Source organism: Cololabis saira, chromosome 4 (genome assembly GCF_033807715.1).
Source record: "Cololabis saira isolate AMF1-May2022 chromosome 4, fColSai1.1, whole genome shotgun sequence".
In the NCBI taxonomy this organism is placed as follows: Eukaryota; Metazoa; Chordata; class Actinopteri; order Beloniformes; family Belonidae; genus Cololabis; species Cololabis saira.
Window position 1 is genome coordinate 6,832,512 of NC_084590.1, and position 22,315 is coordinate 6,854,826.

General features: G+C 45.1%; 1 protein-coding gene across 1 annotated transcript in view; it reads left to right on the forward strand.

The window, feature by feature from the left end:
* snx19b (sorting nexin 19b) overlaps nucleotides 1-22,235 on the forward strand; it is a 60,839-nt gene extending 38,604 nt beyond the window's left edge. The window contains exons 12-14 of the mRNA XM_061718707.1: nucleotides 18,490-18,674; nucleotides 18,765-18,852; nucleotides 20,832-22,235. Coding sequence (XP_061574691.1) covers nucleotides 18,490-18,674; nucleotides 18,765-18,852; nucleotides 20,832-20,955 — 397 coding nt within the window. The 3' untranslated portion in view covers nucleotides 20,956-22,235. The remainder of the gene's footprint in view (nucleotides 1-18,489; nucleotides 18,675-18,764; nucleotides 18,853-20,831) is intronic.
* The last annotated feature ends 80 nt before the right edge of the window (nucleotides 22,236-22,315 follow it).

The following is a 22,315-nucleotide window of genomic DNA, read 5'->3' on the forward strand; positions in this document are numbered from 1 at the left end:
TACTGTTACAGTACTGATACAGTAGTGATACAGTACTGTTACAGTAGTGATACAGTGGTGTTACAGTAGTGTTACAGTAGTGATACAGTAGTGTTACAGTAGTGATACAGTAGTGATACAGTGGTGTTATAGTAGTGTTACAGTAGTGATATAGTAGTGTTACAGTAGTGATACAGTAGTGATACAGTAGTGATACAGTGGTGTTACAGTAGTGTTATAGTACTGTTACAGTAGTGATACAGTAGTGTTACAGTAGTGTTATAGTACTGTTACAGTAGTGATACAGTAGTGTTACAGTAGTGTTACAGTAGTGATACAGTAGTGTTACAGTAGTGATACAGTGGTGTTATAGTAGTGATACAGTAGTGTTACAGTAGTGATACAGTAGTGATACAGTAGTGATACAGTAGTGTTACAGTAGTGATACAGTAGTGATACAGTGGTGTTATAGTAGTGTTACAGTAGTGATATAGTAGTGTTACAGTAGTGATACAGTAGTGATACAGTGGTGTTATAGTAGTGATACAGTAGTGATACAGTAGTGTTACAGTAGTGATATAGTAGTGTTACAGTAGTGATACAGTAGTGATACAGTGGTGTTATAGTAGTGATACAGTAGTGATACAGTAGTGTTACAGTAGTGATACAGTAGTGATACAGTGGTGTTATAGTAGTGTTACAGTAGTGTTACAGTAGTGATATAGTAGTGTTACAGTAGTGATACAGTAGTGATACAGTGGTGTTATAGTACTGTTACAGCAGTGTTACAGTAGTGTTACAGTAGTGTTACAGTAGTGTTACAGTAGTGTTACAGTAGTGATACAGTAGTGATACAGTGGTGTTATTGTAGTGATACAGTAGTGTTACAGTAGTGATACAGTAGTGGTACAGTAGTGTTACAGTAGTGATACAGTAGTGTTACAGTAGTGTTACAGTAGTGTTACAGTAGTGATACAGTAGTGTTATAGTACTGTTACAGTAGTGTTACAGTAGTGTTACAGTAGTGTTATAGTAGTGATACAGTAGTGTTATAGTACTGTTACAGTAGTGTTACAGTAGTGATACAGTAGTGTTACAGTAGTGTTACAGTAGTGATACAGTAGTGTTCCAGTAGTGTTACAGTAGTGATACAGTGGTGATACAGTACTGTTACAGTAGTGTTACAGTAGTGATACAGTAGTGTTACAGTAGTGTTATAGTAGTGATACAGTAGTGTTATAGTACTGTTACAGTAGTGTTACAGTAGTGATACAGTAGTGTTACAGTAGTGTTACAGTAGTGATACAGTAGTGATACAGTACTGTTACAGTAGTGTTACAGTAGTGATACAGTAGTGTTACAGTAGTGATACAGTAGTGATACAGTGGTGTTATAGTACTGTTACAGCAGTGTTACAGTAGTGTTACAGTAGTGATACAGTAGTGATACAGTACTGTTACAGTAGTGATACAGTAGTGATACAGTGGTGTTATAGTAGTGATACAGTAGTGATACAGTAGTGTTACAGTAGTGATACAGTAGTGGTACAGTAGTGTTACAGTAGTGTTACAGTAGTGGTACAGTAGTGTTACAGTAGTGATACAGTAGTGATACAGTACTGTTACAGTAGTGATACAGTAGTGATACAGTAGTGATACAGTGGTGTTACAGTAGTGTTACAGTAGTGACACAGTAGTGATACAGTAGTGTTACAGTAGTGATACAGTAGTGATACAGTAGTGTTACAGTAGTGATACAGTAGTGTTACAGTAGTGTTACAGTAGTGTTACAGTAGTGATACAGTGGTGTTATAGTAGTGATACAGTAGTGTTACAGTAGTGTTACAGTAGTGTTACAGTAGTGATACAGTGGTGTTACAGTAGTGTTACAGTAGTGACACAGTAGTGATACAGTAGTGTTACAGTAGTGATACAGTAGTGTTACAGTAGTGTTACAGTAGTGATACAGTAGTGTTACAGTAGTGTTACAGTAGTGTTACAGTAGTGATACAGTGGTGTTATAGTAGTGTTACAGTAGTGATACAGTAGTGATACAGTACTGTTACAGTAGTGTTACAGTAGTGATACAGTAGTGATACAGTAGTGTTACAGTAGTGTTATAGTAGTGATACAGTAGTGTTATAGTACTGTTACAGTAGTGTTACAGTAGTGATACAGTAGTGATACAGTAGTGTTACAGTAGTGATACAGTAGTGTTACAGTAGTGTTACAGTAGTGTTACAGTAGTGATACAGTGGTGTTATAGTAGTGTTACAGTAGTGATACAGTAGTGATACAGTACTGTTACAGTAGTGTTACAGTAGTGTTACAGTAGTGATACAGTAGTGTTACAGTAGTGTTACAGTAGTGATACAGTAGTGTTATAGTACTGTTACAGTAGTGTTACAGTAGTGATACAGTAGTGATACAGTAGTGTTACAGTAGTCTCAACCTTTCCCCGACCCTGCACCCCAACCTGGGACTTGATGATTGGGCCGGAGCTTCGGGAGCTGCGTGCTGGCCTGCGGTCCCCACCCCTGGTCATCCCGTTGCTGGCCCCCCCTTCTCCTCCCTTTTCTCTCTTTTGTCCTGCAGGTGGCCGTGGGTGGCTTGTAGCTTGCATTACGGAGCACAAGTCTTTTCCTGACCCTGCACCCCAACCTGGGACTTGCTGATTGGGCCGGAGCTTCGGGAGCTGTGTGCTGGCCTGCGGTCCCCACCCCCGGTCATCCCGTTGCTGCTTCCACCTGCCTGCTGTGCTGTTGCCGTCCCTGACCCACCAGTCTGGCCCTCGGCAGGAGGGTCCCCCCTGATGAGCCTGGTCCTGCTCAAGGTTTCTTCCCTCCTAAAGGGGAGTTTTTCCTTGCCACTGTTTGGCTTAAGGTTTTTCTCCCACTAGGGGAGTTTTTACCTGCCATTGTTTATGTAATAACTGCTCGGGGGTCATGTTCTGGGTATGGGTCTCTGTAAAGCGTCTAGAGACAACTCTGTTGTATTAGACGCTATATAAATAAAATTGAATTGAATTGAATTGAATAGTCTTACAGTAGTGATACAGTAGTGTTATAGTACTGTTACAGTAGTGATACAGTAGTGTTATAGTACTGTTACAGTAGTGATACAGTAGTGTTACAGTAGTGATACAGTAGTGATACAGTAGTGTTACAGTAGTGATACAGTAGTGTTACAGTAGTGTTACAGTAGTGATACAGTGGTGTTATAGTAGTGTTACAGTAGTGATACAGTAGTGATACAGTACTGTTACAGTAGTGTTACAGTAGTGTTACAGTAGTGATACAGTAGTGTTACAGTAGTGTTATAGTAGTGATACAGTAGTGTTATAGTACTGTTACAGTAGTGTTACAGTAGTGATACAGTACTGTTACAGTAGTGTTACAGTAGTGATACAGTAGTGTTATAGTACTGTTACAGTAGTGATACAGTAGTGATACAGTAGTGTTATAGTACTGTTACAGTAGTGATACAGTAGTGATACAGTAGTGTTACAGTAGTGATACAGTAGTGATACAGTAGTGATACAGTAGTGTTACAGTAGTGATACAGTAGTGTTACAGTAGTGTTACAGTAGTGTTACAGTAGTGATACAGTGGTGTTATAGTACTGTTACAGTAGTGATACAGTAGTGATACAGTAGTGTTACAGTAGTGATACAGTAGTGTTACAGTAGTGATACAGTAGTGATACAGTAGTGATACAGTAGTGTTACAGTAGTGTTACACTAGTGATACAGTAGTGTTACAGTAGTGTTACAGTAGTGTTACAGTAGTGATACAGTAGTGTTACAGTAGTGATACAGTAGTGTTACAGTAGTGATACAGTAGTGATACAGTACTGTTACAGTAGTGTTACAGTAGTGTTACAGTAGTGATACAGTAGTGTTACAGTAGTGTTATAGTAGTGATACAGTAGTGTTATAGTACTGTTACAGTAGTGTTGCAGTAGTGATACAGTAGTGTTACAGTAGTCTTACAGTAGTGATACAGTAGTGTTATAGTATTGTTACAGTAGTGATACAGTAGTGATACAGTAGTGTTATAGTACTGTTACAGTAGTGATACAGTAGTGTTACAGTAGTGTTACAGTAGTGATACAGTAGTGTTATAGTACTGTTACAGTAGTGATACAGTAGTGATACAGTAGTGTTATAGTACTGTTACAGTAGTGATACAGTAGTGTTACAGTAGTGTTACAGTAGTGATACAGTAGTGTTACAGTAGTGTTACAGTAGTCTTACAGTAGTGTTACAGTAGTGATACAGTAGTGTTATAGTACTGTTACAGTAGTGATACAGTAGTGTTACAGTAGTGTTACAGTAGTGATACAGTAGTGTTATAGTACTGTTACAGTAGTGATACAGTAGTGATACAGTAGTGTTATAGTACTGTTACAGTAGTGATACAGTAGTGTTACAGTAGTGTTACAGTAGTGATACAGTAGTGTTACAGTAGTGTTACAGTAGTGTTACAGTAGTGTTACAGTAGTGATACAGTAGTGTTACAGTAGTGATACAGTAGTGTTACAGTAGTGATACAGTAGTGTTACAGTAGTGATACAGTAGTGATACAGTACTGTTACAGTAGTGTTACAGTAGTGATACAGTAGTGTTACAGTAGTGTTATAGTACTGTTACAGTAGTGTTACAGTAGTGATACAGTAGTGTTACAGTAGTCTTACAGTAGTGATACAGTAGTGTTATAGTACTGTTACAGTAGTGATACAGTAGTGATACAGTAGTGTTATAGTACTGTTACAGTAGTGATACAGTAGTGTTACAGTAGTGTTACAGTAGTGATACAGTAGTGTTATAGTACTGTTACAGTAGTGATACAGTAGTGATACAGTAGTGTTATAGTACTGTTACAGTAGTGATACAGTAGTGTTACAGTAGTGTTACAGTAGTGATACAGTAGTGTTACAGTAGTGTTACAGTAGTCTTACAGTAGTGTTACAGTAGTGATACAGTAGTGTTATAGTAGTGATACAGTAGTGATACAGTAGTGATACAGTAGTGTTATAGTAGTGTTATAGTAGTGATACAGTAGTGATACAGTAGTGTTATAGTAGTGATACAGTAGTGATACAGTAGTGATACAGTAGTGTTATAGTAGTGATACAGTAGTGTTACAGTAGTGATACAGTAGTGATACAGTAGTGATACAGTAGTGTTATAGTAGTGTTATAGTAGTGGTATAGTAGTGTTATAGTAAGATCCACCAGGTATACTTGCGTCTTCACGGCTCTGTACATCTTCTGGTGTGTTTGTTGAGACCTGGACGGTGCTCCTAGTGGCGTTTGTCATGACTAAATGTCTCTCTCCTGGCAGGTGTGTCAGAGCCCATGGAGTGATTACTTGGAGAGCTTAACTCTGTACCAATCATGTCCGACTGTTAGTTTCCTTGCGTCTGTCTTTGTTTTTGTGATCAGAGCTGTGAAGGTTATATTTTTTTTTAAATTCCACTAAAGAGGCTGTGAACATCTGGAACAATTTTACGAAGCAGGTTGTTGGAGAGGAGCTGTAACGTGCACATAGTATCAAGCTCATCGTGTGGTAATCCACGCTGTTGCACCAGTTAATGCAGTTCAATTTTATGTTTACACCACACTAAGCCCACAGGCGGAGAGGAGAACATCGCTCGGTGCTGTCCTAGGCACACTCCTGTCATGTCCCTGTCACAGAGCGGAGCTGGAAATCAAGTCCGGTGGTTTCATGGCAGCTGTAATGGTGTAGGGTTGAATTCTCGACCACACCACAAGCTCTAATATAGAATTCACTGGCATTTGTCAGCTCTAATTGGTTGAAAGCTGTCTGGTGTGTGTGTGTGTGTGTGTGTGTCTAAATCCGAGTGTTGTTGCTCATGCTGAAGAGAAGTGACGTAGCAGTGATGATAGCGTGGACCGCGTTTCTCGTCTGGGTCAGTTTGTGAACCAGCGACTCGTAGAAAACTGGAACATGATCGCGGATCTTGGTCGGCCGAGTGTACTGCCAGCCGGGTTTTCAACGTCACATGGCTGTGCTTTTGACCGGTCGCGGTAACTCGGGTGCCATGACATCCCAATAAAACCTGCCGTTGCACGTAAACATCCACAGAAGAGCGGAGCAGACGGTAGACGGCGCCGTGGCCCGGATGGAGGTGCTCATGTGGTGATCTGTGAGCCAGAGGGATGCATGTGCTCCTCTGGGACAGATGTATAACATCAGGGGGGAAACTATCTGGAACAGAACTGACCATTCTGTCCGGATGTGTCAGCACCACCGATACTGTCTAAAATGTAAACAAAGACAGAACGCAAACCCCCATAAAATAAAAGTTGTATTTATAACCTGACATCAAGAAAACATCAAGTGTTCCATCTTCACCCATTCCCGCTGAGCCCTAGTTTTGAGATTCCTGAGTCTGTCTCAGCTACTAGATACTAGGGATGGGCGGTATGGACTAAAAAATGTATCACGATAATTTCTGGCATTTATCCCGATAACGATAAAAATGACGATAAAAAAAATACCAATTCAACTCCACCTTTGTAACTATAAATCTATCACCACATTCAGTCTTTGGAGCCCCCAAAACACTGCTCTAAAAGATACTAAATGCTACTAAACTACACCAATTACATTGAATTAATAAAAACCAATTAAATGAGTACACCTGTACTGCAAAACTGGAATGACTCAGATCCTCCATGTTTGTTACACAAAAGCGTCATCAACGGGAATTTATCTTTCTTTCTTTCTTTCTTTCTTTCTTTCTTTCTTTCTTTCTTTCTTTCTTTCTTTCTTTCTTTCTTTCTTTCTTTCTTTCTTTCTTTCTTTCTTTCTTTCTTTCTTTCTTTCTTTCTTTCTTTCTTTCTTTCTTTCTTTCTTTCTCTTTGATTTAACGCAGAACCATAAATCACACAAAAACGTAATCAACAGGAATTTATCGTTCTTGCCGCGAGGTGACAAATTCTTACTGTGGGGAATTTTTTTGACGGTATATCGTGAACGGTAAAATATCGCCCATTCCTACTAGATACACGTGAGACTACCTCAGAAAGGATATCCTCCTTGAGACTTGTCCTCCACATCCAGAGGGGCTAGCTGAGGTGGTTTAGGCATCTGGCTGGGATGCATCCTGGACACCTGTTTCATGTTCGTCCATCCGGCAGAGTCAGGAAACACTACAAAGGTAATATCTCTCGGCTAACTTGGGGGACACATGGGTACTCCCCTGGAGCTCGGGGTGGTCTGTGCCACTCTGTTTAGACTACTGCCTCCATGACTCAAAGCTGTACACCACAGGTCTTCAAATCTGTCCTTGAGGTCTGGTGTCCTGCGTGGTTCAGATATTTCCCAGCTCCAAACCTGATTCAACTGAAGGGGTCATTGCCACTCTGGTGCAAATCCTGGTGACAAGCTGATGGCGATCCATGCATTTGAATCGGGTGTGTTAGAACTAGGAAACAGCTCAAACATGGAGGACAGTTTGAGGACCGGACTTGAGACCCCTGTTATACGACCACCTTCAAATACTTAGGATCGAAACAGGATCAAAACAGTCTAGAGTCAAATCAGAGCCCAGGGAAGTCGCTAAAGCTGAAGAAACGCCCACAACCGGCTGGTTGATTTCTTCTCTAATTCTGATGATTTTACTGTTAAAGAAGCTCATAAAGTCTTCACTACTGAGAGCTGCAGGAATGCACGGCTCAACAGAGTTGTGACTCTTTGTCAGCCTGGCTAACGTGCTGAACAGAAAAACGTCGGTCACTTTTGTTATCCTCTATCAATGATGAATTGATATTGTTCTGGCTTTGTGAATGGCTTTTTTATATACTATTAGATTATCTTTCCATTCACGATAGGTATCTACTAACTTACAAGAGTACCACTTCCTTTCCATTTTACGCACGCTTTGTTTCAACATGCGGATATCTGAATTATACCAGGGAGTTATTCTATGGTTAGAAACCCTCCTTTTCAAAGGAGCAACTTCATCTAAAGCTGAGCAAATCAGCAGTGTTACTAGCAAGGACACCAACATGCAGAGGTAGAACCCAGGTCACTGGCCTCGACTACTTCACTATTTTCCACTATTGTAAGATGAGCAATGGCCTCCCTAAATTTAGCAATAGCTTCATCGGACAAACATATGCTAAAATGATACCTCCTATTTTGCGCTTCAACATCGACAATATTAAATTCAAACGTTATTAAATAGTGGCCGGATAAGATGTTTGGTGTGGGTATTTGGGGTAGGGGTTTGGTATAGATGGGTGGTATGCACAACCACGCTATATTTGCAGGATCTGGCACAGGGCCATTTCTTTCTCAAACAGTAAACACCATCAGACTTTGACATCTCGAGTATGTTACGTAATGATGCAGCGTTAACTTTAGCGTCTTCTTCTGTCTGTAGCCATGGCCATCCTGATCCTGTGTTGGGTTCTCATACTGGACAATTAACACCCCATCATACCGACTGACCTCTAAATTTATCCCAGCTTCTGTTTTAAGTGAGCTGCTTTTGGTGAGCACCTGGTGTTGCTTTTATTTTTACTTCACTGGAGCGTCTCGTAATCCAAACAGTGGAATCTGGTGGGTTGTATTATTAAACTGGTAACATAATATTGAGGTGATCAAACTGAATTGAACAAACTGCTCATTACAGATGTCACAACACCAACAAGTCCAATAGTTTCGGTATCAAAACCCCATACCGAGAAAAAAGGTTATGCCGGCATGGATTTACTTTGACCTTTATTTCTTTACAAGATACATCCATTTCAAGCCTGCAAGACATTTAACAAAAGTTTGGCAAGTAAAGCTTTTGTAGTTTATCCATTCCTTTTCACAACCCTGAGTGGAGATTGCACTGAGGATACAGGGCTACAGGGTCATGTAGGATCAGGTCAGGTCCACATTCTGACCAGTCCAGTATCATTCCCTCTTCTTGCTAAGTCATGCCCTTAAGATGTGTCCACAATGTGGTCTCAAGCCTGAATTATGGTTCTGCGTTAAACCAACGCAGAGCCTACGCCTTTGGCTTGACGCCGTCGTGAATCCTTCGGACTTCTCCGTCACTCCATTTCTCCGCGGTGCAATACCCCCCAGAGCGCTAGTTGATACTTTGTTTAGCTTCCAGCTTTTCCGGTCACAGTGAATCAAAGAGATAAGGACAACTATTGTGCAAAAAACTAAAACACAAAAAAAATCACACACACACGAAGAAAAGAGCACTGAAAGTTCACGACTGCATCATGAACCGGAACCGGAAATGCGTTGCTACCAAGCAAACCAATCACAGCCCTCTCGTCTGCGTTGGGTCTGCGTTACCTCGACACATAGTTACATTTTTTGGGACGTACACGTCAGGCTACGGCGTAGGCTACGGAGAGACTCCTGCATAGCCGCGTACCCTAATGCTTAGGTTTAACGCAGAACCATAATTCAGGCTTCACATTGTCTTGTTAAAAACATTCATGGACCTCCCTGAAACAGATGTAGTCTTGAAGGCAGCAGATGTTGCTCTTCTTTACTGTTGCCATCACAAAAGAGGAAATGAGCTTTGGACACCAATACAACCCCAGACCATCACAGAGTCTGATTTCTGGACTGGTTGATGAAAACAGTCTGGTGACCCTTTTAGCCTGTGGTCCAGACCTCACGGTACCCATTACTTCCATAAAAGATCTTGAATACTGATTGGAAACATAAATCAGAGTGTTTTCTGCATATAAACTGACATTTTGTTAATTAACTTCATAGGATGCTGCATAAGAGCACATAGAATTAAAAAAGCAGAGGTCCTCATGCAGAGCCTTGCGGTGCTCCTCAGTATAGTCCATGTTTCCATAGTGATGGTCAGTCCCAGATGCCTCTGAGTCCAGAGAGGTTAATACAAAGCTTCATTTTTCCTCTGTAAAGTTTAAAGTGTCATTAGGGAATGTGTCTCTGTATTGTAGTGTTGACAAAGGTTTCCATGGTAACCCTTGTTCATGTAGTTTTATCAGCTGTTGATAAGTTACGGTTTTTGCTTCACAGTCGTCTAAGAGATCCGAGTTCACAAGGGTCTGGCTTGGACTTGCTTCCTTGTCCTTTAAACACTGAAACTCCTCCAGATTCTTGGAACGGTTTCATGTTGTTCCGCTCTGTAGAAGCAGAAATATGCAAATCTCTTCCAGTCTTTCTTTGCGGAACATTGTTTTAAACATTTCAGTGATTTTTCTCACACATTTGTTATTTGTTGAGATCTTCTGTCCATCTTTGCTCCTCAAACACTCAATCATTCATGGATTCTGCTTTTGTACCAAATCAGCGCATCGCCGGTTTGACATAAGTTTCTTTCCTCTCACCATCTGACAAGCACGAAGCATCGAGCATACTGCAAAGAAATAAAGATTAAAGCAAATGTAAGAACCACTGCTTTATAAAATCTGTGTGTTGCATGTCCTAGCTTTTCCCTAGCATTAAATGTCATTAAATCAGCGACTGCACCATATTAGCACACAAAACTGCACATTCAGCTTTATATTTGGACAGAACTGGCAGCCTGCTAACGTAAACGGTACCCAGGATAGCCTTGTTTGTGTGTGGAGCCGTAATACATGCAGTAATACATGCAGCTGTTGCTCTTCACGGGAACAATTATGCATCAGACATTCCTGATGACATTAAAAGGTGTTGATGAAACGGTGTGTGAGGTCACCCATGTTCTGAAGCTGAGCCTTTCGAATAAGAACAAATAGCAGCGTGCTATTTGAAGTTGAAAAGTCCCAGGGGGCAGCTTTAAACGCACGATGACTGAGGTCCAAACACTAAAGATTTCATGAAGATAGAAGCTCCACGACACAAAATAGAAGACACTCATCATTTATAGCTCTGCTATCCCTGGCTACAGCCTTGGCTCCTTGTCCCGAGAGGTGTTGTCGAGGGTTCATGTGAACAGGTTCTGCGTGTTCTTTTAGTCCCTCTCTGGTTCCAGTCTTGTTCAGAAGTTCTTCTCCACATGAGACCGGCTTTCACGGCCCCGTCCGGATCACTTGCCTAGAAGTACTGGCAGCGTCTTGAAGCATCTTTGTTGTCTCGGTTTGAAATTTTCTGCAGAACTTTTATGTGTTTATCTAACCTGTTCCTCATGAGCGCCCCTGGTACCAGGAACAGGTGACACACAGCTCATTCAGACCTGAATCCTGATAAAACCGTTCCTAAAGCCGACGTTTATACAATGCTCACTGCTCGCCGTCTACTATTCTGACTTAGGGTGCTTTCAGACCTGTGGTCCGTTTGTTTTGTTCCAATTCAGGGGCTAAATCGATACAGTTGTTTCGTTTGTGGCGTTTGTGTTCACAAGGCAACCGTCTGTAGCGGTTCAAAGCTGTTAACAAATGCCATGAACCAACTGTTCTCTCATTGGTCAGAAATGAACGCAGAAGGAGTTTCCTCTTCCGTACCCCGGGAAAAACAACAACTATGGAGCATCGTAAGCGAGTGTGGCTAGTTTGTTTGTCGGTTGCTGTGTGGATTATGTTCCCACTGCAAACGAACCGCTCCAGGTCTGGAATGGAAGCGAGCCGAGACCACCTCTCCTAGGAGATCTCGGCTCGCATGTTTTGTCCCGCATCCGAGCGCGATTGCTGTGTTCACATGTACCAAACGAAACGATCTTTAGGGAGAAACTCTCCCTGTTTCGGAACAACTGCTCCAAACGGGACAGGTGTGAAAGCACCCTTATATTCTCATCATAAGAAGAGCCCCTTTGGACAATATTTTGAAAATATGATCTTAAAGGCTGGTTTAGACGTCCGACTGGGGACCTGCATTCAACCTGGATAAATGGAGGTTAAAGGATGGCTGCAGTAATTAGAAATTAGCTGTTGCAAATCAGAAGAAGCTCTATAAAAGTATAGAAAAGCATATTTTCTTCAAGTCCTGCACTTTCCATGTAGCTTCAAAAAACGTCTCCAGGCCACAGGCGTCCAAAAAGAACCTTGTATGCATTTGTTTTGTTTATTGTCTCTGGTCTCCATGCGTTTAACCCAAAAAAACAAAAGAGTCCATGCTTTTATGGGCAGGACTGGATTGTTTGCAAGAGACTCCGGCCTGCAGCTAAGACATGTGGAGGTAATTTACAGCAACAGGCAAACGCGCCTGTGTGATTGGCGATGCACTAATTCAGACCACAGCCATTAAAATGTGTTTATTTGCTGTTCCTGACTCCAGAAACTCGGCCTGGTCTGAGCACACGAGTCCATCCTGTCTGAGGCTCCGTCGTTCCTGAGTCGGCAGCGGCGGTCACTGATTCTGCTGTTGGACCTCGTACCAGAGTCTTATGCTCTGCTTGAGACCATCACAGTTTCATAGAAACCTTCATAAACATCAGAGATGATTCAGTCTTTTACCATAAAAGCAGAAGGGTTAAACTCTAAAAGGACATCTCGTGTCCAGTTTAAAGTTTTCCACCAAACCCTAGGGATGAAGAAAGCCTTTTTAAGATGGTCTGAATGAGTTAAAAAGACGGGGGAAGTGTGAGCTATAATTTCTGTACCAGTCGGACTCTGTGGACCCATTAGTACGCGGTAGATATTGCCAGATCGAATCATAAAATGTGGTATGAAGACTTCGGTAAAAAAGTGCAGTGGGAAGTCTCAGCTCAGAAGTTTTTGGCTCCAAATGTTATGTATGTTTCCAACTCAAAGCCTAGATAAAACCAGGAGCTACAAATATGGTTCATAACCGGGTTTTATGCACCGAGACTTGATGATCCAACATAGCTAAAGCTGCTTTAAAACTTCCAAAGACTTTGGCAGTTACTTTTTTCCTTTAGGTTGTATGTTAGTCTCCTCACGGATGAAGGTTTAGGCTGGGATACTTGTGTTTCTAGCCGTCCAACACGTTATCCAAGTAAATGATAGTTAGAAAGTAAAACCGCCAAGTGTAACGGTCCAGCTGAGTCTGAGGAGAGCTGAGTTTGTGGACCTTCGTGTTCAGGTTGAGATCAGGGTTTTAGTGATGGTCACCCCAATACCTTCTCTATAGGGGGTTTCCATCAGTGGTGGTCCGGTTGGAAACGTTACGCATCCGACCTCGTCCGCGGTCCTTCAGAGCAAAGTGAAATGATTGACACGGGAGGGACTGCTGTGTTGAGAAGACTTGAGCTTGAGAGAGACATTGACAGGGCTGGACCTCATCTGCTGCCGACCCAGTCAACAACACTCCACACCGGGGTGCAGCAAAGACAGCCCCATGTCACCTTTATACTTGACATTTGGGATGGTGTTCTGAAGCCTGCAGACCTTTTCCTCCAATCATAATGATCAATATGACCCAACAGTTTAATTTTAGCCTCATAAAACGGCAGGACGCATCTCCAGATATGAAGATCTTTGTCCTCAAGTGCAGCTGTAAACTGTAATCTGGCTTTTTTCTGTTAGTTTTGGAGCAGTCTTCATCTCACCGCCCGGTCTTTCAGCTCGGGTTGGTGTTTTACCGAACATCTTGTCCTGGGGTTCACACCGAAACTCCTTCATCTCTGTAACAGACTATCTGAAGTGTCAACGTGGAGTAGGTCAACATCCAGCTTTCAGAAACCTGTAAAGTATTAGAAAATGTAGTGATTCCCTCTCAAAAAAGAAAAACCAATAATCCCAGCTGACGTCTCCTCGACTTTACTTTCAGACATGGAGAAAACCAGTACACGACCTCCTGGCTGAGGGTGAAGAGGTTTGGGTGGGAGGACGGAGCAGGTCACTGTTGTACTTGAACCAGCTACTCTGACCTCATGTTTTCCGTTTCAAACGCAGTAGTGAGTTCATACAAGTGTGAGTTTTGGCTGAGGAGCTGCGGCGAGGGCAGTTGAAGCTCACTAATCATGAAAACCACTCACCAGAGCTGAGAAAACAGGAAGATCCACTTTTAGATGAGTGGACCATTGATGCCCAGGAACCATCATAGAACATGGAGCTCCACTTGGCTCATGTTGAAGACAAGTGAACATTTCAACACGGATGAAGAGGGATCTTTCAGACCATCTATGCCCACTTCTTCCTCTTCAGGATCACGGGGATCTGCTGGAGCTTCTCCCAGCTCTTTCTGTGCATAAGGCAGAGGTCCACCTTTCCCTTACAGAGAAACCGCCCAGAACCACCAGTTGAGCTGACATCCTTGTTTTTTTTACTGTGGGAGGAAGTACAGTACCTGGAAAAAAAAACCCATGCAAGCATGAGGAGACCATGCAAAGTCCACAATGAAAGACCACCCAACCACCACGATCAATGCTCGATCAATACCCTCTGTCAATGCTCGATCGTTGCCTTCAGGAGTCGGGAGAAGAAGTTGGAAACAATCCAGTGTTTAATACCCCAACTTCAAACAGACGAGGGATCAGTGTTCATGGTGCTGGTCCGGTTCATCCTGTTCATACTGCGTGTCATAATGTCAAATACAGGATGTGCTGGGACTGCAGGTTTTGTCTGGACATCCATGAGGAAACCACCTGGTACCAGCATCCCCTTGTGTTGGCACCACATCGCGCAGCAGCTGGGTTTTTCCAATCGAAGCTGCAAACTATCATTTCCTCCAGCGTTCATGCCACTGTCGTACAACGCAGGTGAGGGTGGAATCACACCAGCTATCGGAGGCCGGGACTCTCTGGAGCTGTCGTCAGGCACCGGAATAATAAAGTATGATTCCTGGAAGAGAGAGGATCAGGCTCCCAGTTCATTCCTGCGGGCCTCTCTTTGTGCAGCTTGCGGTGTGGCGACCAGCCACAAAGTAATGAAATAACTTCATTAAGACCCAAATAAAGTGAGGAAAAGAGGCAGAGCATTTGGCCTGGAGCAGAGTCCGTGTTGTTTTAACGCAACTCTGAGCTCTTGAGTGCATTTCATAACAGCCCTTGAGTGCTATTGAATATGTTTGGGTTGTGATGGAGAGCTGGAGAGCTCTGGAGGCAGCCATGTGCAGACGTTAGCGGGACCACTTGAAACCCTGTGTTACATCTGTATATTTGACAAAAACGAGGTCACATGGGTAGAGGGTGAGACGCCGTTAGGGCTGCTCATCGTCGTCATTGATGAACTCATGCTGTGACGGTTTTATGGTCTGGAGCAGGTTCTTCCCGCTCGTTCACCTGCTGTGTGCGTGCAGGTCCGGGATGCCATCGCTGCTTTGAGATGTGGTTTTTAGATTACACCCTGAGCTTTAAATAACCTCCTCCGGCCCAGGGTGCTGGCTGGAAGTTTCCACCCCTCCAATTGTAAATCCTGGTGTGAAAAAGGTCAGGTCAGAACAAAGGCGGGTCAGGGTCCCCGAGCCGCACCCCCCCCCGTGGAGTGAACTCATCCCAGGACCTCAGAGTCTGCAGTTATGTGGAAGGTGACGGGCTCAATGTGAGGCCGCTTCCAGTGTGAGACCGTGCCGGGCCAGGATCCTCTGGTGGTCTCGGAGCTTCAAATCTGCGTGGGAACGCAGTGAGGCCTGACCTACATCTGAAAGGATCGCCTGGTTGGAGAACAGGATTGTGGGGTTCTGCTCAGGTCAGGCATGAGTACGATGTCGCGACACATTGAGCTCGTGAGGTCAGGAGGTTGGCCGACTGCTGCCAAAGTCTCTCTCCCCTGACCTGAGACGAGGGTTGTGGCATTTTCCCAGTGCATCGAAATTAAGAGGGAAGAAAAATCACAGTCAATAAGACCCCAAGACGCCTGTACTCCTCCGCTTAAGGCGGTATGTCCCTCCACAACCAAACAAAGACATTCCACCCTTATATGACTCAGAACCGTGGTCTCAGATTTAGAGGACTGATTCTCATCCCAGCTGCTTCACACTTACCTGTCCATCTGTGTCCCTGCCCTCAGCGGAGGACGGTAGAGACCGAAAGAACACGAGCAGCTGAAAGAGACAGGAGGACAAGCTCAGGCATCCCTGAAGGACTGGTCTGGTTCATCCTTCAGGAGGGAGTCAGAGCAGAGTAGAGTTGTCTCCCTGTGGAGACGACTCCTGGTTGTCCCCGTGGAGACGCCTCCTGGTTGTCTGAAAGCTTGACAACCAGGAGTCGTCTCCACAAGGGGGCTGTCAAGCTTTCAGGCAGACATAAAATGTGCTGGAGAGATTTGTTTCCCACCTGGTTTTCCTTGGTGTCCCAGTGGAGGAATCAGAGGAGGAGGCTTCTGCTCCGACTGCTGCACCATGACTCGGATGGATGGATGGACGGACGGATGGATAGATGGGTGGATGGATGGACGGACGGGCGGGCGGGCGGACGGACGGATGGACAGATGGATGGACGGATGGATAGATGGGTGGATGGATGGATGGACAGATGCATGGATGGATGGATGGAAGGATGGATGGGGGGGGAATAAACACGGAAGAGCGCCGTTTTTAAACAACGGAGCGTTGAAAACGGCGGTTAAGTTAGCAGACTCTTTTATTATTACATCCATTTATTTAATAATGGATGTAAAACAGAAGCAGCAGTGGTCTACGGTACAATCCATCAACAGTAACGTCTGCGGGCTCCGTGCCCGCCGATGCAGCGGCAGCCTCTCGTCTGAGCCCGCGGGGAAGCGTTCCAGCCCTGGGCCGCTTGGATGCGAGGCTGCTGCTGCATCGGCGGGCTCCTTGCCCGCCAATGGAGCGCAGCTCGATCCATTTATTTCTTAAAAATTCCTGGCCCGCGGGGACGCCTCCCAGCCCGCGGTTCTGGTTCCGCGTTACACCAACGCAGAGCCTACGGCGTATGTTACGTAGGAGGAGAGGAGCTGCTGTCCCCCGGGGCTGCCGGCTGTGACGATCGACGCAGAGCCTACGGCGTAGGTTACGCGGCGACGTGCGCCGTACGCCGTACCCTACGCCGTAGGCTCTGCGTCGATTTAACGCGGAACCATAAATCAGCTCCGGAGCCGGCAGTCAGCCAGAAATTCCGAAATTTTCAGAGCAAATTTCTTAACAGGCTTTATTTGGATAAACTGAGCCCAGGTTGGGGATCTTTAAGGTTACTTTACCTGAAAAAATATTAAAACTTAATAAAGTGCTACAGCTGAAATTAAAACAGCTTTTGGCTCTCAGCTTCCTGATCAGGGTGGGGATGAAAACGAGGGGGAGTGGTGACGTGATGACGTGGCTCTCTGGCCAGCTGCAGGCTAGCACCAGCTTGTGTAAAAGCTCTTACTTAGAACCAACAGCGAAGCGGCTCTAGCACCAGCACTAGCACCAGCCCTGGAACCAGCTTGGTGTAAAAGGGGTAACAGAACAACAGACATCACGAGACTTGCATGTGGGTGTGTGGGTGTGGGGGGGGGTCCCCGCACAGTACATCCAAGTGATCGCCGTCTGGCGCTCGAACCCGCAGACTAAGAGGGGGGAGCCGAGGAAGGCGTTTGAATTGAGGGATTGTGTGTGCTTATCAGTAAGTGTCTCTGTGAAGCGATGAGTCCGTCCGTGAACCTCCGCCTAGATCTGCTCTCAGCCAATGTCTTTGATGTTATCAGGCGGCTCGGTACAGTTCTGCAACAGGGATCCGCAGGTGTTCGTGGGAGAGGGGAGGTTTAGGGGGGCAGAGTCATCTTGTTTACATTCCACCAGGAAGATTGTGACTAGGAGCGGTCGGCCCAGGCCGCTCTGTCAAGGGCAAATTATAGAATCAGCAATTATTTTGAAAACAGGCAGCCTCAGTAATTTTCCGTCTGCCTTTCAGTCTCTGGTTCATCAGCGGCGACTCCAATCAGGGGAATTGTGATCAATTCCGGCCAAGCTGAGCTCCCAACTTCTCCAGGTTGTTATCAGTCTTGTTAATGAGCTCAAAGACCCCCCCCCAGCCTGCGGTTCTGTTCGAGAATCGCATCCAGCTTACGGGCCTGCTCCCCAAACGTAAAAGTCAGAGCGCTGATCGCTTTGCTTGACCCTTCAGCCACGTCCGGCAGCTTTGAAAGAGCGAAAACGGCTGCCGACGACTTACGCGTTTGTCGATACATCAGGAAACCCCCACCTCCGATCATGAGGATAATCAGGAGAAATCCTGCTATCATGAATCCAAATATGAAGGCATCTTCTACGTCCTCGATGGACATGATCGCCATGCACAAAGGCTTCCAATTTTTGTAGGAAACCATTGTATATTCGGAAAAAAATGTCCCATCCGGGCAAGAGGGCTCCCTTATCCCCTGTCTTCTTGTTGCAAAAATTTGGTCAATTGTGCTGAGAGACCAGTTAATCAATTCCATAATTGTATTTTCGGAGGAGTGAAAAAGAAGAGAACTCTGAAGACGAGACAAGCAAGCAGTAGCGGGGGCAGACAGATAAAGGAGAGGGAGCAGAAAAAGCGTCCGCCTTCGTCGAGAGCCGGAAGAACAACATTCTATTCTATTCTACTCTACTCTACTCTACTCTACTCTACTCTACTCTACTCTACTCTACTCTACTCTACTCTACTCTACTCTATTCTATTCTATGTTATTCTATTCTGTTATTCTATGTTCCCACCGCCCTGACCTGAGTGCTGTGGTCTGTTCCCAGGTGGCTGGACGTGAGCGTGTCCAACCTGCTGTGCACCAGCTACTGGGTGGTGTACCTGCAGGTGATCCAGGAGGCCGTGTGGCCGGGCGGAGCTCTGCCCAGCGCCCCCCCACCCCAGCGCAGCCAGCAGCAGAGGGACGGCACCAGACGGCAGGCCCTGCAGTCTCTGATGAAGCTTCTACCAGGTTTACAAGCACTCCCTTCAGCCAGCAAACCAGACCTGGGGCCATGTCGTCCCCCGGGGTTCACCTGTGTCTCCATGTCTTCCCTTCTAGACCTGGTCTCGGATTGGTTGGGAACAGAACAGTACAAGCACAGCTGGGAGACGGCTCTGGACTCTTTTCAGGACCCTTTCATTAACAGGTAGATATCCTCCTTACAGTTGGTGCCTGCTTTGAATCAACAAACCGTTTTATGTTTCATTTCTGCTCTAAACACTCCTGCAGTCTCCGTAAGCTGTTTGTACCACAATGTCATCGACGTGAGTTCGAGGCTCTGAGAGCATCCTCGCAATAACACAACTTTGGTGGACCGCAACATTTTTGCGTAGCTACTTAACGTCCAGGTAGAAAGCGTTTTATATCGTTGGAGACTTGGCCCAAGACCAACGCTGGCGGCGTTAGTCTGGTTGAAGTGATGATGCAGCATGAAAAAGGCTTTTATTTTGAAAGTGGCTAGACAGGTTCCCCAGTAGAGGAACTGCAGTGGTCTGTAGAGGAACTGCAGGTCTGGATCTGGTCCCTAGTGGTCTGTAGAGGACCTGCAGGTCTGGATCTGGACCCTAGTGGTCTGTAGAGGACCTGCAGGTCTGGATCTGGACCCTAGTGGTCTGTAGAGGACCTGCAGGTCTGGATCTGGACCCTAGTGGTCTGTAGAGGACCTGCAGGTCTGGATCTGGACCCTAGTGGTCTGTAGAGGACCTGCAGGTCTGGATCTGGACCCTAGTGGTCGGTAGAGGACCTGCAGGTCTGGATCTGGACCCTAGTGGTCTGTAGAGGACCTGCAGGTCTGGATCTGGACCCTAGTGGTCAGTGGAGGGACCGCAGGTCTGGATCCATCGGTAGAGGAACTGCAGGTTTTTTTTTTTCTTCATTCGCTTCAACCCAAAAGTCGGAATGTTGTTTTGTTAACAGAATGTGTTTTGAGGTGTAAGTGAGTGATATATCTCTAAGTGTCACACTTTAGGAGAAAAGTATGTGCTGGACTGAGCCCGGGTCCTCACCAGGACATTGGTGCAGGTCCTCCAATGCCTCTTGTGTCCGTGGGGACACTGCTTGGTCAGCTTTCCTGCTGTAAAAGCAGCTGTTGTTGACGGTTGTTGGGAGGTTCCTGCGGCGGTGCTGGTCTTTATCAGCCAGCAGGTGTGTGCAATCAGTGTCCAGGAACCCGGGCCTCCCTCCCTCCCATTGTTTACTGGTCCGGGAGGACTGGCTTCCATCACGTCCAGCAGCGGGATGGGCTTGGACAGGGGTTGGACATGGCTAAACGGGGGATGTCCTTCCTGTTTGGCGTTGTGTCAACTCCCCTGGATGCTGCAGCAGAACATCTGCACAGCTGCTGATGATCATCTGTGAGGAGGATCAGCAGAACTGGAACCTCCACTCCCAAGTCCTGTGGAGGGAGGACGGGGTACTAAAGATTGAGTTATGGTTCTGCGTCAAAACGACGCCGTGCCTACGGCGTGTGCTACGCGTCGACGCAGACCACACGCCGTCACTGACGCCGTCACTGACCTGCACCTCCCGAAAATTGTAACTACGTGTCGAGGCGACGCAGACCACACGCAGATGAGAGGGATGTGATTGGTTCACTTGGTAGCAACGCATTTCCGGTTTCCGGTTTGAAGCAGTCGTGAACTTTCAGCGCTCTTTTCTTCGTGTATGTGTGATTTTTTTTGTTTTGTTTTTTTGCACAATAGTTGTCCTTATCTCTTTCATTCACTGTGACTGGAAAAAGTCGGATAAACCATTCAGGAAAAGATTGCGAATTAGCGGTCACAGGGGGTACTGCACCGTGGAGAAATAGAGTGACGGAGAAGTCCGAAGGGTTCATGACGGCGTCACGGTGACGGCGTTGATTTGACGCAGAACCATAACTCAGTCTTAAGTCCTGGTCACATGATCTTGTTCTGCTTTTTAGCTCCAGATGTGTCTGAGGTTTTATTTTCCTTCAACAGCCGGATGTTTCATGACATTTCTAACGTCTTAAGCGTTTGTTTGTGTCCTCGGGGTCATCTGCAGCGTCGTCTGCGTGTCTTCAGTGTTGTCTGCTTGTCCTCGGCGTCATATCTGTGTCCCCAGCGTCCCAGACCGGTGGTGACTGCGTCTCTCGTGTCCCCGCAGACACCTGGTCTTCTGTGTGTTTGATCTCCTGCTCCACGTCCTCGTCCCTGAGCTGTCTGAGGACGACGTCCAGATGAACCCCCTGCATCCCCGCTGGAAGACGCCAGAGAAGCTGCCGTGGTGAGGACGGTGTTCTGGCCGGGCGTGCTGTCCCCTGTCCCCTGTCCTCTGTCCTCACTCTAAGGCCCTGGGACTCTGACTTAACTCCCTGCAGATGTCCTCACACTCTGCTCACATGTTTGTCCACTCAGAAGATGTCCTCAAGTTTCATACAAATGTCAAGTTTCCAAATGTCAAGTTACATACAAATGTCCTCATGTTACATACAAATGTCCTCAAGTTTCATCCAAATGTTTGAGTTCACAAATCGAGGACATTGGGATTATTTTGAAAACGTGAACATTTGGACAGTTTTCACGTTTTTTCTTTCAGATTTGTGTCTTCATGAAATCTGATATTTTTTGTGTTTTTCTTGAAAAGTTTTGAATCTAAAACTGTATGTCTTTTCTGTCTTTTTCGTGCATTAATAGAATTTGATTTCGTACAAATTCAGCTTTCAGCTTTTCAGCTTTAAAATTCAGCTTTAAAATTTCAGATTAATTTATTTTCGCACATTTGTGAGTGTATGAAATGTTCCCTGTTTATTTAAACCCCCACTTTTCTGCACACGTCCCCCCTCAACCACCAAACCAGTTTCCTCTCTGACTCATCTTGACCTTAAGCTTTAGATTCACCAGTTCCCAGTTTTTCTTCTTCAAGTGGAACAGATTGCAGCATCACCGAAGAACACCTTAAGAGGGTTGAACCCCCCCCCCCATCACGCTGGAGTTTTACTAAATAGCCCCCCCTAAAGAGAATTTGTGCCCTGGACCCCTGTAAAAGCTAGGAGCACCCCTGGATGTGATTATGTTGTGTAAAAGTGTAACTATCAGCCGACGGTTGGACGGGCTTTGGAACACCACCAGTTCTGAGCCGAGATGAGCTGCAGCTGTTGGTGGAGATGAAGAGCTGACGGCTCCAGACCTTCTGGTAGGTTCTAGAAGGAAAAGCCGTGGATTTGAGTCAACCCTCAAGACAAAGGTCTTGATTTGCAAAGAAACTCCGGGATTTGGAAGCAGACTTTAGGATTTTTGGGACGGAGGCTTTGCACCTGTGAAGAAAACGATTGATCCGCCCTGAAAATGTTTGTGTCAAAAAAAGCAAAGCTTTAGATGTGACGAGGGTTTCCAGGTTTCTCCAGGTTTCTCCAGGTTTATCCTGGACCTGACCCAGGCCCAGCTCTCTCCATGTTGAAGTGTTTATCTGTGTTTAGATGTGAAGACATTTTCGTTGATGACTCTGAAGGAATTCTGTGCCACATTCATCATGTGAATAAAAATATGTATAATTTCTATCACAACCTCATCATGTTTTATTCTTCTTCTTTTTATATATATTAATGGTTAATACCAAATTGGTAAAAACCTAAGGCATATATATATATT